The 27459-nt window shown below is 38.2% G+C and overlaps 1 protein-coding gene across 2 annotated transcripts; it reads right to left on the minus strand.

Annotated features, from left to right (window-relative positions):
* Nucleotides 1-5408: 5408 nt before the first annotated feature.
* OCIAD2 (OCIA domain containing 2) lies at nt 5409-27459 on the minus strand. 2 transcript variants are annotated; one of them, XM_051964361.1, is made up of 7 exons: nt 27064-27459; nt 20273-20379; nt 14534-14630; nt 12370-12423; nt 10430-10477; nt 8157-8274; nt 5409-6628 (listed from the first exon to the last, which is right to left on the minus strand). In XM_051964361.1, the coding sequence occupies exons 2-7, from the start codon at nt 20333-20335 to the stop codon at nt 6547-6549; spliced, it is 462 nt and encodes a 153-aa protein (XP_051820321.1). In that variant the 5' UTR covers nt 20336-20379; nt 27064-27459; the 3' UTR covers nt 5409-6546. The 2 variants fall into 2 exon arrangements, with proteins under 2 accessions (XP_051820321.1, XP_051820320.1); XM_051964360.1 differs by lacking the exon at nt 27064-27459 and adding an exon at nt 26687-26803.

Below are 27459 nucleotides of genomic sequence, written 5' to 3' on the forward strand. Positions count from 1 at the left end.
TTTTTTTAAGAGAGGGAAACAAAATTGCAAAATAAACAATGAAAAATGTGAATTCATAAAAGGAAAAAATAAATTTTTATTTTTTATTTTTTTTGCTGAGGCAATTGGGGTTAAGTGACTTGCCCAGGATCACACAGCCAGGAAGTATTAAGTGTCTGAGATCATATTTGAACTCAGGTCCTCCTGACTTAAGAGGTGGTGCTCTATCCACTGTGCCACCTAAGTGCTCCCCCACCTTTTTTCTTAGAAAAAAATAAATTATGAGAAACTACAATAACAAATTGCATGTCTGAGATATTGAGAATTTAAAGGAAATAGATTAATTTGCCTATAAAATCAATAAAATATCCCAATTAGAGATCCTAAACAATCTAATTTCAGAAAAAGCAAATAATTTAAGAAGTACTTTTTGTTTGGTTCTGTGCTGGGGATTCAAGAACAAAAATGAAAAAAAAGTCATGACTTCAAAAAGCTTACTTTCTACTCACAAGAGATCAGATGCATATAAATGTCAAGTATAAAAAGTAAATCCAAGGTGGGTTTTTTAGGAAGAAGGGAGGAAGGTTCTAGCAGTTGGAGGAATCAGGGGGGGGGGGGGGAGAAGGGATCATGTAGAATACAGTGTGTACTTGAGCAGAGCCTCAAAGGAGACCAGGAAGAGTAAGAATGAGAAGTGAGGAGAAAGGACTTGTCAGGCATGGATGACAGCACACAGAAACAAAGAATGTAGTAAAAGAAACAGTAAATATGGAAAGTAGTAGCAGTGGACAAACCTCTCAAATTCAATGCACTCAGAAAGTGATCTGGGTGGTAGCAATTGGAATGGAAAAGATCAAACATGTTGGCGATGCTTAGGACATAATTAGTAGCATTTGGCAAGGTGATTAGCCATTTACTTTCTCAAAATGACCTTTAATGACATTGATTCTACTGTCAATTTCAAAAGCATCTGCCTACAAAAATAGTCATAGGTTGCAGAATTTTGGAAACTCCTTATTATTTACTATTATTTGAACAATGTGTCCCTTGCCTGAAGAAATAATAATATCAATTCCCTAGGTCATAATTTTGGGCATGAGTAACGTTTTATTTATCTGTAGTCTGGTTCTCCAGATATTATATGTATGCAAATAGTACTGATGAAATAAAACATGTCCCAAGAGAAAACTTTAACATCCCCTAAACAGTTGGCTATTAATATTCAAGTTCTAGGCATGAAGGAGTATAAAAAGTGAAATTAAACATACCAAATTATAATCACTTGAACATCGATCAATCAGAAATTAAATTCTTTTTCTCCAAATAACTTTTCTAAAGATATACTTAATATTTATTGCTTTTTATTTTTACTTCTCTATATATTCAATAGCAAAGTAACACTATAGAATTATAGATAATTAGTACTTTTTAGGTAAGTGTAATTTTGTTTAATATGGTCATCACTGGGTAAATTAATGTTATTATCCACTATTAAACAATAAAAAGTTACTGGACTCTAGAAACTAACCATGTGTTCATCTAATTTTTCACTATGGTAAATGAGTCACAGTTCATGATGAGAAACAAATGTCATGGAGTCATCATTTAGTACAGTGAATTTTCAAATGGACATAATTATAATATTTGAAATAATTAAAAACATAGCAATAAAGTACATTCCAAAAGAATAGACGATTTTTCTGGGAGGTTTTTTTTGGAATACAAATAGTATCCATATATGTCATTTTCCATTTCAGTTTGGGCTGGGGGAATTTTGTTTCCAAAATTGGAATATTCTCAGTAATGAACTGAGTTATGATATAAATTACATCCTAACTAGGGAATGTACAATTTAGTAATGTTGTATATTCACTTAAAGCAAGTATTATTTAATTAACAATTATCCAAGGAACTCTCCAAATCCATTAAGCTCAGTTTTGATTCAGTCTCATTTAGGACTATAACATGTACATTTATCTCTGTTATTTTCCCCTTTCGTAATTTCACAACTAGTTTGTTCCATTTATGCTTCAACGTACTCTCCCTGACACCTTTGGACCTTAGACCAGAAATTCTTAACCCTTTCACCCTTCCTGTGGCCATCTCTGCCTTTTCCAATTACGGAATGATAATAAAACCAATGTTATCATCTTTCTTGGAAAGAGCAGGTTAATTTATGTCTCTCTAGCTCTGTTCACCATCCATAAAACTTTCCAAACTAAAATACCTGGCTACCACTTCCTATATGTCTTATCTACCCAAATCGGAATGTAAGCTCCTTGGGGACACCGTTTATCTTAGCTTGGGTATCTGAAACTTGGATATCTGAATCTCTTACATTGAGTACATTAACTGGCAAATAATAAACACTTACAATGCTTTTTCATTTATTCATTCATGGAGAAAAATAATTGATTGAGAGGATCCAGATCAATCATCCCACCCCACAACCACAGTGATTCATAAGGTCCAGATACCCAGTCAGGACATGGCATGCTTTGGGATTTCTTTCCAGCTTTGGGATTGTTTTCCTTGGAGGAAGTAATGCTTTTTTGATGACAACCTTCCACTGGAAAGCTAAGACTTGACTCATAAACCCGATCTCTCAAAATCATAAGGTTACTTCCACATCTGCAAACAGAAATCTATATTTCTCAGCAATTATTCAGTTTACTTTCCTTTCAATGATCTTCTCATTTACATTATTGTATTGATTGTATATATTCTTTTAATTCTGTTTCTTTTATTCTGGATAAGTTCATAAAATTGTCTCACATTTCCCTTCCATATAATTACAGTTTCTTACTGCACAATAACATGGCACTCCATTCATATGCCTTGCTTTTTCAGGTCTTTCCTACTACAAAAGGTGATCCCATTTTGATCTGTGTTGTTACTTTCTGTTTCTGACTTTCTTAGTAGTGAGAGTATTTGGGTTAAAAAGTTTGAACAGTTTTCACTTTTCTTGAATAATTTGCAGGTGTTATCCAGAACATTTGTGCCAATTCATGTCTCCAATAGTGAATTAGTGCATCTGTTTTCCATAGTTCTTTCGCATTTTTTGCCATCTTTTGCCACAGGGTGTGGTGTGAGTTGAAACCTCAGAATTGTTTTAATTTGTATTTCTCTTAAGTTTTAGAGATTTGGAACATGATTCATATAGTAATTGACAATTTGTAATCCTTCTTTTAAAAACTATTCATAGCCATTGACTATTGGGAAAGAGAGAATAACTCTTTGATATATTTATGTCATTCTTCTATAACTCTTTGATATATTTATGTCATTCTTCTCTTTGCCAGGGACATATTGGATTTTTATCAGTGATATTTGACAAAAAAGATTTTCCCCATTAGACAATTTTTCTTTTTACTCCATCTGCATAAATTTTGTTTGTCCAAAGTTATAATTTTATGTGACTGAAATGATCGATTATTTGTCAATTCTATTACTTCATTCTATTTGTTCAGTAAATCATCAGCCAGATGCATAATGGGAGTTGAAAGTTTACTTGCCTCAAACTAAACATCAATTTAGTCTAAATAATTTCCCTTTGAGAATGAAGTAAAGTCAGTAAAAAGTTAGATTTGAACTGAAGAACTCTTTATATATATAATATGATGAATTTTATTTAAATTGATAGAAAACACAAAGAAAACAAAAATGATTAAATTTAATCATTTAAATAGTGAACACAACTTCCCTTCCCTCTCCAATGGCATGCCATCTTTCCCGAGGACCTACATATTACTTTAAATTTCATAGTCTTTGATACCTGTCCCCACCCTGAGGCTTTGAAAATACTTGTTGCTAGTGCTTGGAGAATCAAGCAATCTTCACTGAGGGACAGTTGGTATGAAAGGTGGGCATGGATGTGAGCCTGCTCACAGATGATTATAGCATGTCCTCAGATTATGGGCTAACTCCTAAGAGCAGTTAACCAGACCACTTTGGCATAGAAGCCCCTTGTACCTGTAAGTTAGCAGAATGTGTCACCAACTCTGTGGGGAAGAAACAAGAGGCAGCTTTGGGAAAAGTGTTCTGACCAGGAAAAATCCCCAAGACACAAACTTCTTTTCTTGCTGTTGGTAAGGGGATCATTTGTGGGAGTCAGCCCCTGTAGGTGTAATGGGATGGGGAAAAGAGAAAGTCAATTTTTTCCTTACTTTGCTATTCCGTGTAAGTGCCTTTGCTTTCAATTAACTAAAACCTCTGTTTGGTCTGAAAAAAGATATACACTGCATAGAGTTGATCATGATCTATGATTTTGAATTTTTTGCAATCCATCATGTTGAATCATTGTTTTTAGTGGATTCTCCTAAGTGGAACTCTTTCCATTTCTTCTCGATTTTCCTTTCCTTCTTGTAGGCATTATCTACAACATTATCCTACTATTCTTTGCATTGTTTTTGTTTTCCTTAGCATGAAGCTGCTACTTTCCCAGCCCATGGCCAGTTTTCAACCAAGAGCATTAATTTCCAAATGCTAAAAAAGATGTTTGGCTCTTAGTCCCATACATCTAATATATACATTTAAAGTGTGTATGTATGTGTGTGTGTTTGCACATGTGTGTAAATCTGCACACAATTGTCACAACTTCATATATATATATATATATATAGGTTGCTTTTTGTAGAAAGATATTATCCATAATACATCCCTCCTCCAAAAAAACCCACAAAAAACCAAAACATGGATATTTTCTGCCTTTTCCCCTTTTTGTTACTCTCGTACTTGAAAGCAGGAGTTCTTAGTATTTTTTGTGCCATGGACCCCATTTGGCAATCTGGAGAAGTCTGTCAATCTCATCTTGGAATAACTGAGAAATAAGTTAGAAGTTCCAATAACTTGGAAATAAGGTAAATTTAAATAACTGAAAAAGATGCTAAATTTCAGCTAGAAGTTCGTAAAAATAAAAATGTGATTCCCCCCCACCATAAAATTGCATAGATTCCCTGAAATCTACCAGAATTCCAGGCAAGTCTACAGATCCTATATTAAGAAGCCCTATGCTAGAACTAATCACTGTAGCAGATTTACTTTAATACTATGGCTATGTAGGGACAGAGGGCAGTTCAAAAATAGAGTTGAATTTGATTGAGAAGAGCTATTAAGATGTCACATCTCTTTAGCAAAGGATACTTTTTCCAATGGTCTCATCTGTCTGGTGCCCCACATGCCCCGATTCCAATTTTAGCCCCATGACTTGGAGGTGCTATTTAACAGTGTTAAATTTTTCTGGCACCTGTGTGCTTATTTTCTATGGAGCAGGAGACAAAATCTGCCCAGTTCCACATTGTGTTCTACACTCTGTGCTGTGCCAACAGCCCAGAGATAGAGTTGTCAGTTGCCACTGACTCACTATGCAAGTTATCACTGCCAAGTCCTAAATGGCATCCAAGAAGCAAGAAAGAGAGATTAGCTTCATGTTCTGATTTAGAGAGCTTTATTTATTGAAAAACAGGTTACAATCTAAAGATGCTTAAATTTTTTAAAATATCTTTTCAACATTTTTTCCTCTTTTCTAAAATACCCTATTAAAGAGATCATTAAAGCTGAATAAAGTTTTTCTGTTTTTGTGGTAAAGATTTCAAGATACATTATTACATGAAAACAGATACTAACATGAAAAACTTAACTTTTCACAGCCAAAAGACCCTGGCCATAAGCTAAAATACCTCCCAGAAACCAGCTGTGGAGTCTAAAGATGCTCGGAGGAAGGAAGTGATTCTTTCACTATATCTCCCAGAACCTAAACTACTTCCTTGGAAATATGTTAAGTATTTTGCAAATTATTTCTAATTCAGTCTATTAGCAGCACAATGAAATAATAGTTTACTAAGCTAGATAACTGCTCAAATGCTGGATAGGATATAAAGTCATTGAAGGCTACTTAAAGAGAACAAACATTTTCAAAAGTTCAAGTCAGGAAGAGCAGAAGTCACTTATAAAGCACCACCTTCGTTTCTTGCCATGAAATCATCTCCAAGAGTTCAGAGTACACTGTATTCATATTATAATTTTCCAAACATTTGTTTGCATAAAAAAATTCAGGCTCTCAAATTTTAGAAGGCACCTCCCGCCCTTTTCCTTCTGCTGCCACATTAGCACCCCAGCCCCAGTACATTTCTTTACATAATTATATCTCATTTTCCCCATTCAACAGAGGACTGGAGCATTAAAGAGAAGTCAGATAGCATTACTTGAGGAAGATTTGAGATCTTATTTATCTCAGTAAACTCTGATCCAACATACTTTTAAATAGCAGAAAACCCACAATACTCATTAGAAAAGCTTTATCCTAAACTGAAAAACAGGTTACAGTCTAAAGATTGCTGTTCCTTCTCCACAATACTCAGATGAAAAGCTTTATCCTTAAGTTGAGAATCTCACTATATTAAGATTTAATATCATGGTTAAATGTATAAGACAAGCATATTGACAAGCACAGAGTAGCATATATTTCATTCCAGTCTGGTACATACATGTTATGTGAAGGTTCAAAGAAAACATGAAATACATAGAAATTCAAAGGTCTGGGAAGGCTTTAAAGGCACGGGTACCACTTTAGGAAGCAGAGGCCTGTGACCCGCTCTTCTGATTTAATTCATGCTTTATTTTGCAGTCTTCACAGGTGTAAAGGCAGTGCCTGAAATCAGAAAGCACAAAGAAAGAGATCGTTCATGCTGTCTCTGAGGAGTCTCTGCTTTTGACAAATCATTAAAGGACATGCTTTGAGTTTTCATGTTTTTAAGAACTTTTGCTAAAATCAGGAGCTAGAAATATGCATTAAATTGCTTAATTAACCTAATAATACAATAAAAATAGACCCAAACTAAAGAACAACAACAACAAAAAACCCAATTCTAATCCTGCCCTTGTCCAATTATTTGGAGATAACTGCAATCATATCTACATTATACACCAAAGATAAACACATACACTCCTCACAGCTTATATATATATATATATATATATATATTTAAGTGGATATGTTCATTTGGTTCAGCTCTGTCTGACTCTTCATGATCCCATTTGGGGTTTTCTTGGCAAAGATCCTGGAATGGATTGCCATTTCCTTTTCCAGACTATTTGACAAATAAGGAAACTGAGGTCAATAGGGTTAAATGACTTGCCCAGGGTCACATAATTATCAAGTATCTGAGGTCACATTTGAATTCAAGTGCTCCCTCTTATGTGTATGTGTGAAACTTCCCTAACCTAGAGAGTAGCATTGAGGATGTTACCCAAGTTTTATGAATAATGATATGCCTTATAACAAAAATAATGCTGCTTATTTGGTAACTATTTCTTCTAAGAGAAAGCGGTCCATTCAAAACCTGAAGTTAATGCAAATGTGTGTGTGTGTGTGTGTGTGTGTGTGTGTGTGTGTGTATAAATTTAAACTAGAAAAACATACTTGTTCATAATTTTTGTATTTTCCACTCCGAGCCAATATAGAGTTCCCAACTGCTGAGTCACTGGCCATTTATCTAGCTCTTCCTGGAATGGATTGTCATTTCCTTCTCCAGATTATTTTACAAATAAGGAAACTGAGGTAAATAGCGTTAAATGATTTGCCCAGAGTCGCACAATTATCAAGTGTCTGGGGTCCAAGGTCACCTTGCAGATGCCCATATGGGCACTAAATGCTTTCAGGGTACTCTGTACATTATAACCAGCACTGATACATAGAAATCCCCAGGAGCAGAGGGTTATCAGGCAGCCTAAGTAAGGGGAACCAGCCCAGTTGGAACAAGTGTAGATCCATGCTAATCCACCATAGAATCAACCCATAATCAGATGCTGAACTTCTAAGTTCAGCCTAAGCAAGATAGGAAAATGAAATCTCAAAAACAAAAGCAAAAAAAAAATTAATAAAGGAAAAAAACTATTTAGCTTCAGTTTCTTCATCTGTAAAAAGGGAGTGTTAAAACTCATGGGACTGATATAAAGAATCAAAAGAAATAAATGCAGCTTTATTATTGTCACAAATATAGGCACAAGAATAGGTCTTATCAGAAAATGTGGGCTAGACCAATGCAGGTCAGACCATCAGTAGGGAGCAAATGATTCTTACAAACTATTTGGAAGACTGGAATGAGTTCTCATTCAGGTCTTGCCATTCTATTACTTCTCCCTTCCAGGACCTTCCCTTGGTGAGATGGACCACTTACCTGTTGTGGCCTGGACCAAAACCTGCCCCACGGAGTTCAAATTCTATGGTGTGAAATTTGTTCTGGCATGCTCCTATGTATGACAGCTTTCCCAAGCCAAATCCCAAGATGCCAGCAACTGTAAAAGCCAAATCAAATTTTTTTTTAAAAAATGACAACGTTCAGACTCTTATCCAATGATTATCTATATACTACTTTAAGAAACTGACTTACAAATCCTCCTGGAAAATGATCTTGTTAATAAAGTTTATCTAGGTCCAAAAGAACTAGGAGAAATGGGATTTTCTTGAGTTTGACTGGTAGTAATAGAAGCTGAGGGAGGGAAGGAAGAGGATGGCTTGTCCCAGCGACAGCCTTAGGTCAGCTGAGATAAGAACATCACTTCCAGGACAGTGTTTTCTGCTGGGAGTAGGGGGCTGCTACTTTGCCTTTAGTCCTGTAAGTCCCCATATCATATATTAACTCTTGTGTAGCCTCTATATCATTGGGTGGGTAACCATCCCAAGAAATGAGGAAAGGACTTTTCCATGGACTAAGGGATGAGGGTGGCTACTGGAAAAAGGGGAACCTACATCCCAATACAAAAAAATAAAAGAAAAGACATTTATTCAGCACTTACTATATGCCAGACACTGTGCTAAGCCCTGGACATACAAATAAACAAAACAGACAGGACATAAAAGGCAGCTTGAGTTTTAGAAAGCAGGCAAGGATACTGCAAGACATGGGGGCCTGATTTTAGGAAAGGTACGGAGAAAGCTTACCTACCAGAACCCAGGGCCCCAGGGGCCAAGTTCAAGTTCTAGTGGGAAGAGGAAGAAGGATAGAACAGAGGTAGCCTGGTGAGGAAATGGCCTTTGTCCCTATATTATTTCGATTTCTGACATTTAAGTTGGATAACAGAATTTTGCTGAAATGTATGATTTTTATTACAGATATCACTATATTCTAGAATTAGGGATTCTGTAGTAAATACATCACCATCAGTCCCCATGTTCCTATATACTGTATTCCTTGACATTACATTTGACTGGACTGCCCCAAAGTGAAATTCTGACCGGGCAGCTTGTTGGTACAGTGCGCCGAGTGTCAGATTCAGAATCAGGAAGACCTGAATACAGGTACTTACTAGCTCTGTGACTCTGGGTAAGTTACTTAACTCTGTCTGCCTCAGTTTCTCTCTCTGCAAAACAGGGATAATAAAACACCTTCCTCACAAGATTGTTGTAAGACTCAAATGAGATAACATTTGCAAATCATCAACACAGGGCCCAACATAAATGTTAGCAATTATTATTATTGGGACAACTGAATGCATTAAATGCTTGAATAACATCAGCAAGAAGGGAAATATACATTTTTACTAGAAAGTAAGTAGAAATTTTTAATTTTAACTAGAAAAACAGGAGGCCCTCAGAGCCTGAGAACTCTCCGTGACATATTTGTTTTATCTGGTAGTAAGGTATTCCTAATTGCTTTTAGTGACCTACATATGTAAGCTCCTTGAAGGCAAGACTATCTTACTTGGGTGTATTTGTATCCCAGAATTTAGTTCTGGTATACAGTAAGTGCTTAATGAATGCTTTTTTCCTTTATCCTCATCCCTCATATCTGCAACACATTTATTCCTCACTTAATACCTCATAGAACTCCTCACTTCCTTCAATATGGCACAAGCAGCACCTCCTTTCCCAAATCATCAAATTACTAGTGACCTCTTTCCCAACATTATTAGATTTACTTTCATTTATTCTATAAATACTTATAGATATACTTGATGTTTTCCCCAATAAAATGTAAATGTTCCTTTAGATCTGGTTTATCCCCATTACATATAATGCTTGCTAATGATTTTAGACAGATGCTCCTTATCATTTTAAGGAAAACTCTGTTCCTTTAGATCTGACTGGGGCATTCCCCTGCCCTTACTCAACAAATTGCAGTGGCTCCCTATTATCTTCAGCATCAAATATAAAATTCTCTTTTTGGGACTTGAAGCCCTACACAGTCTGCTGGTCACTTCCTTTCTTTCTAATCTTCTTACACTTTATTTCTATATATGCTACTATCCAGCTTCACTGGTCTTTTCATTGTTTCTCACACAAGAATACTCTATCTTGGGACTCTACACCATTCCCTATGTTAGAAATGTTCCTTCCTGGGACCCTGTTTGTGCCCTGTTCTGGCACATTTTAAGTGTTTAATAAATGCTTATTGATGGAATGATCCCTTCCCCAACTTGACTCCCTTTTTAGTTAGCTTTTAAGACTTACGTGCCACTTTTGGCAAAGATCCAAATCTTGGGTTTGATGCTAAATAACCTAAAGAACAAACAGAATATAGACTGATAAATTATTTCATCTTCAAATGATTTAAATTTATAAAATCAAGAAAACTTCAACATTCATTCCTAATAAAGAATCATTCTGAAAATCTTACACAGTTCTATGAGGAAAAATAGCTCTAATATGATTTACTGAAATTAATATGTTAATAAAACTAACTCCAAGTTTGTGATTCAAACACCAGATTTAAATAAGCAACAAATTTATAGTTAGATCCAAGGCAGAGAATTCAAGATCTTATCTAAGGCCACCAAACAAAATCAAATCCAGCTGCAGATTTCCAAAGCACACAGTTCCCAGTCTGGCACCCTGACCATTCTAAATTTTCACAACATATTCAACTTGTATTGTTCTGGAGTGCTGAGAAGCTCTTTAGCTAGGCTCCCAAACGGTCTGTGGACAGATTTCAGGGCCTTTATCAACTTGGATGGGAAAAATTACAATTGTATTTCAACATAATTGGTTTTCTTTGTAAATATTTTATGCATTTTAGAACATTTTTCTGAGAAAAAGTGTTCTGTTTCACCTCGACTGCCAAAAGGCCCATGACACAAAAAAGGTTAAGAGCTTCTGGCTAGAGAAGTAGATTGTACCATATGTTGCCCAGAGCCATGGGGCTTTAGGGCCACAGACTTCAAATCCTGCCTCTGACACAGTTACTCTGAGCAAACCAATAAGTTTTTCTTGTGCCCTGGATAGCCTTCTAAGACTACATGTTACCTTTTCTAAGGAAATCACAGGTATAGTCTCCATCTCTACCCAGCCTGCATAGTTCAGATTCATTTTTAGTAAGCATTCTGCTGTATCTTAATTTAAACTGTACTTACTCCAAGACCTGGGGATACCTAATTGCTATCACAAAGCCTTTCCAGGAGTTAAAGTAGCTTAGTCAACTCTTTGGGTTTTATTTGGCTTCTTATAAAATGCTGCCATCATTCCCAATGGGTAGCTTAAAAAATATACTAGGATATTTTCTCCCATTGTCACTGTAGGAGGTGGCGGCCCATTTTGAGTAATGAAATTTAATAAAATGGGTTAAAACAGAGGTCAGCAATTCTTTTATTCTTTGCTGCCACCTAAGGAGGTAAATGCCTCAGGTGGAGAAAGAAATAGATGTCAAGGGGAAAAAATGGAGGAAGAGCTGGAGTGGGCGGTAAATGGAAAAGGGAAGTAGAATGCCTTAATCACTGTTTTTGGAACCAGCAAGAGGTACTTAGCCCAGAGGTGGGTACCATATGGTACAAACCAAACTTTCCCAAATAGAGCTACAATGTTTAGGAACATTTTCTAATTCAAAGTAGAATAAATTAGTCACAGACACAGAGATTTAGAATTTGTTTTTTTTTAGAATAAGGCTGCTAAAAGTTTTAGTTTCAGTTGAGTACAAAGTAATCCAAGTTTCAAGGCTGCTGGGAAGTATCTCAGTGACTTGGTTAATTTTTTTTTAAAAGTAGCTTCTTGCCATCATTTTTGGTGTCCTACAGTTAAGCAGCCAGCCTACTCTAAGGGACCATTTGGGAAAGGGAGGAGGAAGGAAAAGCAAGGGGAGAAATGGGCTCTGCTGGAAGGATGCTGCTCCTCTAACAGAAGACCTTGAGGGGAGTATTTAGAATGAAATAAAGCCAACACCAGTAGTTTCATTGACTCAGGAAGCTTCCTATGAGCAACTTCCTCTACCATTGCCAGTTGATAACATCTCTATCACTTACAGCAATACGGTGGCCCTAAAACAAGTAACTTGCCCAGTGGCAGTGTCCTATAGACAGTAAGTTTCAGAGAAGGGACTTGAAGCCAGATGTTCCTGGCCATGGAGTCAGAATACCATACTGCCTCTCCAGAATTAAATAACCAAATATTTTAAATCATACCTCTGTGGACTAGTCCTTGAGTAACAAGCATCCCTACCAAGGACAAAGGGAGAGCTGCAAAAACAAAGATACTTCTGAATATTAATATTTAAAATCTCCAAAATAAACATCTCAAATAAAAAATCATATTTAATAACATTTTATTTACTATTTCAATGCTAATTTTTGACAAACTAATTTAATTAAAATTATTCACTTTAACATTTTGAATTTTCATAAAATATTTTATAATATTAAATAAGAAGATAATATTTAAAGTCTCCTGAATACAATTTAAAAGTCTTCCTTCCCAGAAATCCACATTCAAAAGACCTTACCTAAAAGAAAGTAGAAAGAACAGATTTGACTTTGTTCCCTTTTAACATTAATAGCACAAAGAGTAATAGCTCCTATCTGATTTTCTTTTATCTTTAGTGTACCCAGGTTAAACTCGCTGAAGATAAAGAGTGCATAAGTTTTTGGGCCAGGGAGCAGTCCAATTGTTGATTACATATATTATCCATCCACAATGTACTAGGTACTGTGCAGCACACAGACACAGATAAATAACAAAGCTGATTGAATTTTAGGGTTTTTGAGATGGGTAATTCTATCTAGCTAGAAATTCTATTTCTGTTTAAGTGTCAAAGTGGCCTCTCACATATAGCAGATCATAGTGATAAATGCAATTCTTCCTAACACTCTTTTTTTTTAAAAAGTCCAACAGCCACCTTTTTTTTCATGGCTTGCTGATCATCATTAAGTGACTCATACCGAAATACTAGCCTATTCTTGCTTTTCAGTCATTTCAGTCATGTCTCTTTGTGACCCCAATAGGCAAAGGTTTTCTTGACACAGTTACTAAAGTGGTTTGCCATTTCCTTCTCCAATCAGTCTACTAGGACACCATAAATTACTTTTAAAAAACCCTCCAAGTTTCTTGGGGAATGATCAGCTTCCAGAAGCACAATGTACAATCTTGCTGAAGTAAAATAAATGGGAACTGCTAGATTAATTTCCTGACAGTTGAGGTTGAATGCAGAAGCATCTAAGAGTTTCCAGTGTCCAAGTGGGTCAAGACTGACAAGCACTGTGCAAGTCAGATCAGGTTAAGAGGCATTTATCAAGAGCCTTACTATGTTCCTGCCACTGTGCTAAGCATTGGGGAAGCAAAGAAAGGCAAAAAGGACTTTCCTCACTAGAAGGAAACCCCAAGGAGGAAGTCGGCATGTGTACAACAATCTACCTGTAAGATACATACAGGTACATCTCACTGGATGTGATCTCAGAGGGAAGGCATCAGTACTGTGCAAGACTGGGAGAGCAGAACGCCTTAGTCCCATTGGAGCTGGCCATTTTAAAAGTCAAGCTCTCTTGGCTCATGGAAAGTTAGAACTGAATGGCATCTAATTAGAGCAGAATGGCATCTGTTCCAACATCCTTTTGGCTGCTAACTAAGTGGAATAGTAGGCGTGTGCCAGACTTCAAGGGCTGAGATCACATCTATGTAAAGCACTATGCAAACTTTAAAGTGTCATGCAAATCTATTTGACCAATGAGAAACCAAAGAGGTTAAGTAATTTTTGAATGCATCTTTTAGATTAAAATTTTAGTAGCACAATATAAATAAAATTCTATTTTACAAAAATCTGCCATGAGCTAATTCTTTCTGGTAAATGTTCTTCACAGCTGAACTTATCTAAGAAATAAGACAAGTTTAGAAATTTATGTTTATGTAATGTGTCCATTCTTTTCCAAGAAAGCCTTTACTTCTGAAGCAGGAGCTGTCCGCTTTATTCTTTGGTGTCCCCAGCATTCTCCACAGTATTTTGCTTAATAAACTTTTTTGACGTGAAAGTGCTTAAGGATGCACTGAGTAAGACTTATAATAAGCAACGAAAGCATTCTGTTAAACAGCTGTGGTTCTATTCTGAAGGAATTTAGATTGTAGATTTTAGGCAGCCTTCAGACACTGACAAATCATAGGAGGTGTTTGTCATTGTTTTAAAAATATATTTACTATTTAAATATATTTAAATGTATTTAAATATATTTACTATTTTAAAAAATGAAGAAAGTTAACACATTAACACAATTTTCAGGCTATAATATAATTTTAGACAACCGTCAGTAACATCTAACAAACATCATTTTAAACAAAAGATTTTAAAACTTCTGGAAATACCTCTTTTCCAGAAACTCTCTTCTTTACATTCACGGATGATCTTTGAGATCTCTCCTCGGTGAATGTGGACCTTTGATTTGGGACAAAACAACAGGCTCTGCAAAGAAAGGCATATAATTTGTTTACTGAAATCATCAGAACAGCATTTTAAGTGGAATCTCTAGAGGAGATATTGGGGAATCATTTCATCTAACTATTTTGGTGCCAGTAACTGGGAAGGAAGTCTCTCATTTGTATAAAATAGCACAGAAAGCGAGAAAAGAGCATCCAATGTACTGATTTGAAAAAAAGGGGTGCACAATAGATAAAGTACTGGCCCTAGAGTCAGGAGGACCTGAGTTCAAATGTGATCTCAGACACTTGACACTTCCTAGCTGTGTGACCCTGAGCAAGTCACTTAACCCAGTTACCTCAAGAAAATGTTTTTCCCCTTTTTTTAAAGGGGAAAAACATTTATTAAGCACCTAATATATGCCAAGCACTTTACAAATATTATTCTAATTTGACAATCAACATCTCTGGGTGCTATAATGATTCACATTTTACAGCTGTGGAAACTGAGGCAGATAGAATTAAATGACTTGCCTAAGGTAGTACAGCTAGCAAGTATCTGAGGTTGAATTTGAACTCAACTCTTTTTGATTCCAGGCTTTACCTACTGTACCACCTAGCTGTCTGAATAAAAAAATATTGATTTTTTTTTTTTTTTTTTTTTTTGCTGAGTCAATTGGGATTGAGTGACTTGCCCAGGGTCTTGCAGCTAGGAATTGTTAAGCGTCTGAGGCCAGATTTGAACTCAGGTCCTCCTGACTTCAGGGCTGGTGTTCTAGCTACTGCATCACCTAGCTGCATCAGAAAAAAAAAATTCTAGGAACATATCTAAAAATTATTCTTTGTGACTATACTGGATTTATGCCAGCCATATAAAGATGGTTCAATATTAGGAAGGCAATTAATATAATTAATCTTATTAATAGAGAAGCAACCTGGCCTTGCTAACTTTGATGCTAGGGAAATTTGAATGGAGTCTGTGTGGTATTAGGCAAGTCACTTAATTCTCATGTCCCAGACAACTCTTTCAAAACGAATTTGCAGAGCAGATGCTGATCTGCTTTGGTGGAGAGAGTTTCTTCACTGGGAATTCTCCATCAATAAAATTATAGTTTCCCCATCATCCCATCTAAGACCAAGAGCTAACTTTTTTGTTGTTATTGTTTTTAATTAACTAGCTATGCTATTTTCCAACAATTAAGTTATTGAAGGATATGAACAAATAGTTCTGAAAAGAAGAATCACAAATTACAGAAAGCCACATAAAAGGTGGCAAATCACTGAGAGAAAATGCGAATCAAAACAATCCTGAGGTTTCACCCCCACACCCAGCAAATTAGCAAAGAGGACAGAATTAGAGGCCAATGAAAGGGGCTGTCTTTTACTTTTAAGCCTAAGAGAATTCCTTTTTAAAATATATTTTTACTTATCTTGTTAAATATTTCCCAATTACATTTTAATACAATTTTAACATTCATTTAAAAAAATTTTGACTTCCAAATACTCTCCCTCCCCTTTCTTCTTCCATACGCCTTGAAAAGGCAAGCAATATGAAATCAATTATACATGAGAAGTCATCCAAGACATATTTCCATATTAGTTTTGTAACAACAGCAAGGAAAGCCACATACACATAAAACAAGAAAAGCAAAGAAAGTGAATAAAATTTGTTTCAATATGCACTCAAAGTTCATCAATCAGTTCTTCTCTGGGCTTGAATAGCATTTTTCATCATGAGTCCTTTGGGATTATTTTGGATCACTGTCTTGATCAGAGTAGCTAGGTCTTTCACAGTTAACCATCATTACAATTTTGCTGTTAATGTGTTTGCTGTTGTCCGGGTTCTGCCCATTTCACTTTGCATCAGTTCATATAAGACTACCCATGCTTTCCTGAAAGTACCCTATTCATCATTTCTTGTAACACAACAGTATTTCATCCCAATCTTATATCACATGTTCGGCCATTTGCCAATTGATAGGCATCCCACACCAAATATTTTTGTACAATAAATCTTTTTCCCTTTTGTTTGATCTCTTTGGCATATAGACCCAGTAAGCAAGCATTTCCCCAGAGAAGAGATGACTAATTGCATTTCCCCTCCAGTCATTATGGAGGTGCGGGGACCATCAGTGTAAAACTTTATCATGTGCTGTCAGATGTAGACACAGAAATCAGCAAATGCTAAAAATCAAGACTTGACTTGTTTTTATGTTCTTTTCTAGGCTTAAGAAAGTGATGGAGAAAATGTTAATAATGCAGATTAATTAACCCTTTTTTCGGTTACTGGAGAGAGTTCACTGGGTAGGGAAAGGAGGAAGAAATATCAGAAAACAATTGATAGAAAAACAAAAACATACATAAAACAAAATATTGGTGTAGTTATTCAAAATTCAGATGTCTATGCATTTTTTGGGGGGGGGATCATGTTTGTGATTTCATTGAAGTATGAGCCATTTGCTTATCATAAGAAAAGGCTAAGGAGGGAACTCTGGTGAGGAAATTCTACCAGTCTAGGTCAGCATCTGTTCGGTGGCTTAGAATTGCCTGGAGCACTGAGAGGCAAAGTGACTCCCTTGGGACTGCATTGCTAGGATGTGTCAAACCCTGGCAGGAACCGGATCTTCCTGGCGCAGAGGCTGGCACTGGAGATCTCCTGCCAAAGGTTTTTATTGACAATTAGCACCGAGGCTTGTTTTCCATCACCTTAGAACCTTCTTTCTTGGGAAGGCTCTGGCTCTGCCAGTGACAGCTGATGAAATCAATCTGAAAGTATACAGGGAAAGGGCAAGTCCTGCGTACGACTCAGCTGGACATCAGAAACTCGGCAGGGAGGTGGGCTGAAGCAACACTGACTCTCCAGGAGGGAAGGCAGCTTTGCTTTAGAAATATGCTTAATTAAGATGTGTCTGGAGGATGACATCTGAATGGATGGGAAGGAGGGATTCAAAAGGCAATGGGTGGGGTTCTTCTGCTGTATCCAGAGAGAAATGAATTCGAGCTGGCAAGTTCCATTACAAACACAGTTACAGTTTATAAGAGGTATATTATGTAGCATGTTTAAGGTGATTCTGTGCTTTAGAGTGAAAGGAGGTTGTATTTGGATTTGTTGGTTTGAAAAGAAGGGAAATGTTGTACCTGTTTGCAGGCAACGGCCAGTAAATTACAATAAATTATCATTATTTACATGCAGGAGTGTGCTGGAGTCAGTTTGAACCTATTCTGTTTTCAGTATGGGCGCCTTGAAGATCAGCAAAGGCTAAGCACCAGGGATGGACTTGTTGTTTTGTTATTTTCTAGGCTTAAGTAAGTGATAGAGAAAACTTTAATAATGCAGACTAGGTGATACAGTGGATAGAGTACCAGATCTGCAGTTAGGAGGACCTAAATGCACATTGTTGTGTGATTCTGTGCAAGTCACTTAACCCTGATTGCTTCCCCCGCCAAAAAAAAAAAAAAGTAGCATGGAGTATAATTTTTTTTGTGTGGGGGGGGGGGGAGAGAAGGGGTTTTACCAATACATCCTTGCCTGCTTGCTATACTCAAGGATCATTGTGAAGATCTGCCCAAAGATAGATGCTCTGGTGAAGAAACAAGATCTATATGATGGGATAACTCCAAAGAATGAGCCTGTCTATAGAATCCTTAGGGGAAGGGTGGGGAGAATTACTACTGCTACTCAGATCACAGGGTTTTGCTCAGAGGGTCTAGTAACAATGGGTCTTTTCTTAGAGAAGATCTTTCTTATTCTGATTTGGAGTCAGGAAGACAGGCCTAGAGTCAAGTCTAAGCTCTAATAAATACCCTGTGATTACTAGAAAAGTCCCTTAACTTTACTATCCCAAGCAACTAAGACTACACAGAGTAGTTGAGTTTCTTTAATGGAAGTAGTTCCATATGGATAAAAAGTCACAACATGGGCTTACCACTTCCAAATTTAAATTAAAAAAAATTATATTGGTTCCTAGCCCTTCTCAGTCTGTGAACCCTGTTACTCTTTCCTCCTCTGGATCAGTCTCCCAACTTTGTTAAATATAGCCTCCTTCCCCTCAGATTTCTCCTCATTCAAAGGATTCAACTGAGGCTGAGTTGTGAAGCTATTAGATTTAGATCAGGGAGAGACTGATCAACAAACAAGCAGTCATTAAGTCCCTATTATGGAAGACAAAAATGAAGTGGTTCTTGCCATCCCATGAGGGACGCTCTACTCGGGCTCAAGTCTACCCCAGGATTCTTCAGTGGTGCATCCGTATCTCAAGCTAGCTCCTTCATCCACCCCAACTGCTCCTCTTCTTCTTTCCCAATGGGATTAGTGTTGGACCAAGTGGTTCTGTTCTACAGGTGAAGACGGAAAGGGAGGAAGGGTTCCAGTGGGAGGAACAAGGCAGGTTTGGATGTCAGATGCCTTTGGCTCCTGCACAAAACACTAATCCCTGAGCGGATATAGACATGGAGTCACAAGCCGGCTCTTGCTGCTGCATGCAACAAGGCGAGGGGAGCTTCCTGGTAGGTTCCCTTGAACATCCTGCAGGGGTGTTAGGAGTGCTGCTGTTAGGATTAATGTCTCTGCACAGTCTCCCGGGAGGATTGCAAAGGCTCCTTTTCTTTCTAACCATCAATGCTTCATAGTTCTCAGTTTTCACAGGGGCAGCTACCTACACAAGCTTTCACAGTCTTATTTCCACGTGTGCATCAATTGGCCTCTTGCCTAGAATGGCCTGTCAACTTCCCTCCTCTACATCTAGTCCCACACATTCTTAAATTTCAGACAGAGAAGTCGTCAACGTGAACTTCATTCACATTAACCTTTGCCCAGTTACCTCCCCGAGCTAGCAGCCTGATTCCTCGAAGTTCAGTACTGGTCTTATCTACACTGTGTATTTGCACACTCTACACTGGGAAACTGGGACTGCCTAAGTTAATACTTGTTCTCAACCAAATGGCTTACTTATTTCCCTGAAGGAACAGAGACCCTATTAACTTAACCTTCCAAAAGGAAACATGAACAAAATCTATCAATTGATTGTTCTTCCCACCATTCCCATGAGATCAGGTCCCTGAAGACAAGGGCTATTTCATTTTAAATTTGAATCTTCAGGGTCCAGCATATAGTAGGTACTTAATAAACAAAAACTTTGTTGGGCAATCACAGCCGGTATTCATATCTGGCTTGAAATAAAAACAAGCCAGAGTAAGTAAAAAAAAAAAAAAATTCCCAAAAAAAGTTTAAAGAGGATTTTCTTCTGAAGTCTTTCCTTCTTGCTTCTCCTTGTACTAATTTTTAAAAAAATTATTTATTTTAATACACTAATATATGTATAATATAATTGTTTATTGTGTATGATATAATTACAATATAATATAACACATTAATTAATACATTTGTTTTATGAATCATATTGGGGGAGAAAAATCAGAACAAAAAGGGAAAACCATGGGAAAGGGGAAAAAAACCAGAAAAAAGAAGTGAGTATAGCATGTGTTGATTTACATTCAATCTCCATAGTTCTTTTTCTGGATGCAGATGGTATTTTCTGCCCAAAGTCTATTGGGATTGCTTTGGACTTGTACTAATTTTTTTAAAGGTGCTCAAACTACAGGCAAAAAGAAGCATAGAACTTTATAAAGCTATTTCTAACTGTCTTCCATGTATAGGTCACAATTTAACTTCTCAGAATAAAAGCTTACCTGTTTATCTGGTGCTAAGTGTGGAGTTTTAGCATGTTTTTCATGAGGAGGTGCTGAAGCCATGGTAAAGATGTTCAGACTTGTCCTGGAACTTTTCTCTTATTTCTCTGCATAAGAAAGTGAAAAAGAATCATTGTTATCACTTGTCAGTGTTTACTTAAATATCAGCAACACCCTTTTGGAAGAGTTCTGTATGGCATTTGATCTCATTGGGCAATGGTTCATGGCATTTTTTCTTTTTCTTTTTTTCCCCCTTACATCTAATTTTATTTTTTTTTTATATACAGGGTTTTTTTTGTAAATAGTATTTTATTTTTTCCAATTACATGTCAAGATAATTTTCAGCCTTCCTTTTTTTTTAATAATAGCTTTTTGATTTTCAAAATATATGTAAAGATAGTTTTTAACATTCAACAATGCAAAACTTTGTGTTTCAATTTTTTTTCTCCCTTCCCCTCATCCACTCCCCTAGACTGCAAGTAATCCAACATATGTTAACATGTGCAATTCTCCTATACATATTTCCACTATTATCATGCTGGATAAGAAAAATTAGATTTAAAAATTAGGGAAAAAATGAGAAAGAAAACAAAAAACAAGCAAACAACAACAGAAAAAGTGAAAATATTATGTTGTGATCCACACTCTCTCTGGGTTCTCTCTCTGGATGCAGACAGCTCTTTCTATCACAAGTCTATTGGAACTGGCCTGAATCACCTCACTGCTGAAAAGAGCCACATCCATCAGAGTTGATCATCACATAATCTTCTTGGTGTCGTTCTCTTGGTTCTACTCACTTCATTCAGCATCAGTTCATCTAAGTCTTTCCAGGTCTATCTGAAATCCTGCTGATTGTTTCTTATAGAACAATAATAATCCATAACATTCATATACCATAACTTATTCAGCCATTCTATAACTGATGGGCATCCCCTCAGTTTCTAGTTCCTTGCCACTACAAAAAAGGTCAACTTATCTTTTTTATGAAATTTCAATTTCCAAAATGTTCTCTTTCCCTCCTCCCCCAAGACAGCAAGCAATCTGTATAGATCATACATGTGCAATCATGTTAAATTTATTTCCACTTTAGTCATGCATGCATTGGAGGAAGGAATTTCCTTCTTGAAGGAACTTCCAATGCCAATTTTTAAAATAATTAACTTCTTAATGGAAAATGACCAACACTGGAGAATACAAGGAACTGCCACAGTACCTACACCCTCTCTCTCTCTAGGGTATATTCATATATGAGTATCTTTGTTGATTTTATAGAATGATGCCTTTGGATGGCTTGGAGGTCACCTAGTTCAATCCCTTCATTTTATAGATGAGGAAGCAGAGACCCAAGCAGTGCTGACCTCCATCTTGCTTCTCCAGTTGCCTACTGGACATCTGGAAGTAGATGTCCTAAGGACTGTGTCCAATATGTTGCCAAGGACTGTTAGTTTTACCATCGTCACATCTCTCGAATGTTACATTTCTCATTCCCTGCTCCTTCCCCAGGTGACTTTCTAGCCTTATTCTAGCCCCCCACCAATTACAAAAATATCGTAAATTATTACAATAGTTTATAAGATGGTCTCCCTGCCATAAATTTCTCCTCAGCCCAGTCCATCCTCTACTCAGCTGTCAAAGTGATCTTCCTAAAGCACAGGTCTGAGTACATCACTCATCCTATCTCAATAATATTCCAGTAGCTCCCTATCATTTTAGGGATCAAACATAAAATCCTCTGTTTCATATTCAAAGCTTTTCATCTTTTTCATCTTCTTATACCTTCTCATACAGCACTTCTTGCTGTGCCTGAAACAAGATACTCTATCTCCCAGCTCTGCCATTTTCACTGTCAATTCCCCATGCCTAAAACAGTCCCCCTGCCTCCTAGCTTCTCCACTTTCTATAGGAAGCCTTTCCCACTCCACTCCATTTAATTCTATAGTCTTTCCACTGTTGATTATTTGTAATTTTTCTTGCATATAGATGTTTGCATGTTCTGTCCCCAATCAGACTGTGACATCCTTGAGACAGGAATGTCTTTGTCTTTGCTTCCCTGGTACGTAACACAGTGTCTGGCCCACAGCAGGTGCTTAAATATTTATTGACTAACTGATAAAGGTCAGAAAAGAAAGTTATAAGTATCAGAACCATAGTTCTATTCAAACTTACGATCTCTGACCCCCAAATTCAAGTTTCTTTTCACTGTATCATGGTGCCTTAAAGAAGGGTTTAAGCTGGAGCTGGAGGTAGGGCTTTGGAAAAGAGGTAAGAACCTGTAAAGAGGCCATTGCCCTAATAGAGGTAGGTAGTCATGGGGTAGTACAGTGGAAAAGGAATATATTTAGAGGTATTGACAGTGGGAGAATTTGGTAACTGAATAGTTCTGAGGGCTCCTTGAGAGCAGAGACATTCATTTTTTACTTTGTTTCTCCAGCACTTAGAATCATTTAAAAAAAAAATCTGGCATAAAATCACCTGTGTAGGAAATTGTCGTTGAAGAACTTCTCTACCAATATATATATATTATATTTATAACTTGTTATAACTTATATTCTTAGAAAGGTGCCTAGGGAAAGGAGGGGGGAATGAGAGCTTAAGTGTCCAAGGTCCCAAGAGCTGGTACATAGTATAGTGGATAGAGGATTAGCAGGAAGACCATATTCAAATTCAGTCTCAGACATTTATTATACTGTGTGATTCTGGACAAGTCAATTAACCCTGTTTGACTCAGTTTCCTTATCTGTAAAATGAACTGGAAAAGGAAATGGAAAAACACTTTGGTATCTCTGCCCAAAAACCTCAGAAGTCAGAGGATTCAAAAACTTGGTTATTTACTAAGATGGATTCTTGAATCCCTCACTTTGTGAATCAAATATTAAATAATCTAGGGGACACAGCTGTAACACACTGGGAATTCTTGTGGACAACCTCAGTATCTCCAGGGGCAGTAGGTTTGGGGACAAAGCCTCCAAGAATTATCACCGAAGTTCTTACCTAAATAAAGTCCTACTCCTCCTCTCCTCCTTTGAAAGGTGAGGATTCCTGAAGGGAGCTAAAATGAAGGCTTTTCTGATTATTTTCACATTTTAATTTAAACTAGGTGTTAATTAATCACACCATTTATTAATAATATTCTCAGAGAGCCAGAAGGAACATGCTATTATACTTTCTAATACTTATGAACCGTTTGTTGCCTTATGGTGGAGAGGAAGGAAGGGCTTATTGCCTTTATTGTCCCTGGGAGAAAGCCCTGCATAGCACACTGGAGATTATATACTAGATTTGGAAGGGGGGCTTTCAGAGCCAAGCTAGTGGAGTGGGGAAGGAACCCTTAAAGTCCTCCAATTTCATTCCATAAAAACTGGAGAACTATTTCAGGATTGGTCTGGGAACAGGGAAGCAGCTTACCAGACCTGCAGAATAGGTTTGTTTCCTTAGGTAAGAAGAAAACAAGGTCTAAGAGGGGCAGCTGAAGCCAGTCTCACAACAGGGGGTCTGTAGTAAGTCTCTAAGGTCCTGTCCTCCTGCAAACCTATAGAAAGGTGGGCAGCACAGCAAGGTCCTACCCACAGTGACCACACCTCCAGCACAAGCCACTATCCAGACCTAGACCCCATTGTCACTCAGTACTGAAGCCCCGGTCTTCTGGTCAACAGGAAGATCCCTGGAGCCTGCCAGCAGATTATTTCCATAGCAACCTAGCAACAGGACCCCAACCTGCTAAATCCCACATTAGTGGAGAGTGATGGGGAGGCCCCACTCCTCAGTACAAGCCAGAAGGGAAGCCTATTCTCCAATGAAAGCAAACCCTGAAAGTCCATTGAAAGCCAGTAGTAAGAACTTGAGCCCTAGAACAAAATGCCTGGGACAGTGCAGGACTGGAGTCCTACTCTCCATAAAAATATCATCACAAAAAAAGATTAAAAAATGAGCAGAAATAATTGACTATAGAAAATTACTATGATGACAGAGAAGATCAAAGCACAAACTTAGAAAAAGACAATAGCATCAAAAGAGCTACCTATGAAGCCTCAAAGAAAAATGTAATTTAGTCTCTGGTCCAAAAATAATTCTTGAAAGAGTTTTAAAGGAATTTTAAAAAGCAAATTAGAGAAGAAGAAAAAAATGGGGAAAAGAAATGAGAGTAGTGCAAGAGGATCATGAAAAAAGAATCAATAGCATGAGAAAAAATTTACCGAGGAAAATAACTCCCTAAAAAAAAATAAAATTGGCCAAATGAAAAAGGAAGTGCAAAAGCTCACTGAAGAGAAGATTTCCTAAAAAATTAGAATTGAGCAAATGGAAGATAAGGACGGTATGAGACATCAAGATATGATAAAATTTTAAAAGTAAAAAAAAAAAAAACCAAAAGAAAATGTGAAATTTCTTACTGGAAAAATAGCTAACCTAGAAAATAGATTCAGTTAAGATAATATAAGAATTATTGGATTATCTGAAAGCTATTATTTAAAAAGAAGAAGCCTGGATAACATCTTTCAAGAAAGTATCAAAAAAAAGTGCCCTGAACCAGAGAACAAAATAGAAATAGAAGGAAAACACCCATCACTGTTTGAATGAGATCCCAAAATGAAAACTCCCAGGAACATCATATTCAAATCCCAAAGATCTTAAGCTTAGAATCAAGGAGGAAGTACCCAAGCAGTCAAAAAGAAAAAAAAAAAAAATTCTGGAGCTAAAGTCAGATTTGAACAGGACTTGACATTAAAGTATCACAGGGCTTGGAATTTGATAGGATTACAACTAAGAATCACCTGTCCAGCAAAACTGAATATAATTTTTCAGAGTAAAAAAATTAAAAAGTTTTTGTACAAACAAAATCAATGCAACCAAAATCAGGTTCTATTGAAAGCAGAAAATTGGAGGGAATTTTATCTCTGATAAAAGCCTCATTTCTCAATAAAAAGGGAACTGTATTTAATTTATAAGACATCCCCCAATTGATAAATGGTCAAAGGATATGAACAGGCAGTTTTCAGACAAAGAAATCAAAACTATCTATATTTCTAGTTTAAAAAATGCTCCAAATCATTTTTGATTAGAGAAATGCAAATTTAAAAAAACTCTTAAGTACTACCTCACACCTATTTCATTTTTAATATGACAAAAAAATAAGGAAAATGAGGAATGTTGGAAGGGATGTGGGAAAACTGGGACTCTCTTGATGGACTTGTGAACTGATCTGACCATTCTGGAGAGCAATTTGGAACTATGCCCAAAGGACTATAAGATAGGGAGTACCCTTTGATCCAGCAATTCTACTGCAAGGTCTATATTCCAAAGACATTCAAAAAAGGGGGAAGGAATTATTTGTACAAATATATTTATAGCAGCTCTTTTCCTCAAAGTGATGCCCATCAACTGGGGAGTGGCCGGACAAGCGGTGGAACATGATTGTTAAGGAATATTATCTGGAAAGACATTAATGAACTGATGCAAGTGAAGTGAATGGGAGAATGTCGTACACAATAACAGCAATATTGTCCGATGAAGAATTGTGAATGACTTAACTTTTCAGCAGTATCCAAGATCATCCCAAAGGACTAATGATGAAGCGGACTCCCCTTTCAGAGAAAGAATTGATGTTGTTTGAATACAGACTGAAGCATGCTATTTTTTACTCATTTCTTTTATTCGAGTCTTTTTGTACAAACGACTAGTATAGACATGTTTTGCATAACTGCACTAGATAATTTTTATATTTTTGCTTACCGTCTCAGGGAGGGGGAAAGAGGAAGAGAAGAGAGGGATAGAATTGGTAACTCAACAATTGGGATAGAAATGTTTTTAAAAACCAGAACAGGTTTCAAATCCCCCCTCAGACGGTTACTTAGCTAAGTGGCTTAACCTCTCTGTACCTCAGTTTTCTTATCTGTAAAATGAGGGGTTTGGAGTAGAAGGCCTTTAAGGTCCCTGCCAACTCTTAATCTGAGATCCTGTGACTTCCACGGGCCTCCCGCTTTAGGCCGACAGCAAAGGTCTTGCTGCCCCACTGCCAGGCGCTTCTGCTGCAAAACCTTTGCTGCCTTTGGCAAGGATCCTCCGACGAGGACCACCGCACTAAGAGAACAAAGCTGCCTGACGCAGCTGCATCCACTTAGCATCCCCCCGCCCCTCCGGCCCTCCCCCTCCCCACGTCCCGGCCCGGCGCTCAGTGCGCTCCGAGGGGCCGGGGGACGTGGGATGCAGCCCCGAGCCCCAGCTCCGACCTGTGTGCCCCGCCCCCACCAGCCCGCGCCACGGACCCCCTTCCCAGGGCTGCTCCTGTCAGTGGAGACGGGGGATGGCGTGGGGCAGCAGCGTGGGCCAAGGATCCCAGACCCGTCCTCGGAAGGGAGGCTGCCCGACCCAGCCTGAGGGAAGGGGGAGGTGGGTAGCTGGGCTGCTCACTCGGCTCACCTCTGGGCAGTAGATCGCCTCCAGCTTCTAATTCCCCTTGGCAGAACCGTAGCCCTCTGCGGTTCGCGAGCCGAGCAGGACGCGCCCTCCCCCACCCCCGCAGCCTCGGCCCGCCCCCTGCGCGCCCCAACTCTGGCTCGGGAGGAGGCGAGGGCGGAGCCTCGTGTTCCCCCACACCCCTGCGATCCCGCCGAGCAGGTATAGGCGCTAGAACCCCGGGGAACCCGGGAAGCGCTCTGTCCCGTGCTCGGGAAACGCTGACCCAAATAGGCCCGAGGGGGCCCCTGGGCGCGGGGGGGGCGTCTGCCCCGCAGCTCGGGGAGCTGAGCGCTGAGCGACGGCGGAGCGCGTCGGACAGCAGCCGCTGCCTTTCCTACCGCTGGGCCTGGGCAGAAGCAGCTCCATTTGTCGGCCCCCGGCCTGGGCAGAGACGCAGCGTGAGTCACGGGAATTCGTGAGGCGACCCAGCCCTCTGCGCAGGAGAATGAGGGCCAATCCTGCAAAGGCAGAGAGCTCGGGTCCCCCTCGTGCTGCGCGCCGGGCCCCGCTGCCGGGCCCTTGTTGCGTGGTCCACCGCGCGCCCGAGCCAGCATCCAGCCGCAGGGGCACTTGGAAAACTTGCTCGTCCCAGCAGTTTGCCACAGAAAGCACACAAGGCAAAGCCCCATGCTCTTTAAACGATAAAATTGCACCATAGGGTCCTCAGAATAAAAACCAGCTTGGGTTTGGCTGGACGTGCCCCTGGGACTCCTTTCTCCCATGTCTCCCTTTTA

Source organism: Antechinus flavipes, chromosome 6 (assembly GCF_016432865.1).
Source record: "Antechinus flavipes isolate AdamAnt ecotype Samford, QLD, Australia chromosome 6, AdamAnt_v2, whole genome shotgun sequence".
Classification (NCBI taxonomy): domain Eukaryota; kingdom Metazoa; phylum Chordata; class Mammalia; order Dasyuromorphia; family Dasyuridae; genus Antechinus; species Antechinus flavipes.

Excerpts from the sequence above, each read along its gene's own strand:
- OCIAD2 (XM_051964361.1), bottom strand. The coding sequence starts at position 20,335 with ATGGCTTCAGCACCTCCTCATGAAAAACATGCTAAAACTCCACACTTA. Across the intron at positions 14,631-20,272 it reads ACTTAGCACCAGATAAACAG|AGCCTGTTGTTTTGTCCCAA; the intron begins GTAAGCTTTTAT and ends CTTTCTTTGCAG. Across the intron at positions 8,275-10,429 it reads ATCTTTGCCAAAAGTGGCAC|TTGCTGGCATCTTGGGATTT; the intron begins GTAAGTCTTAAA and ends TGGCTTTTACAG.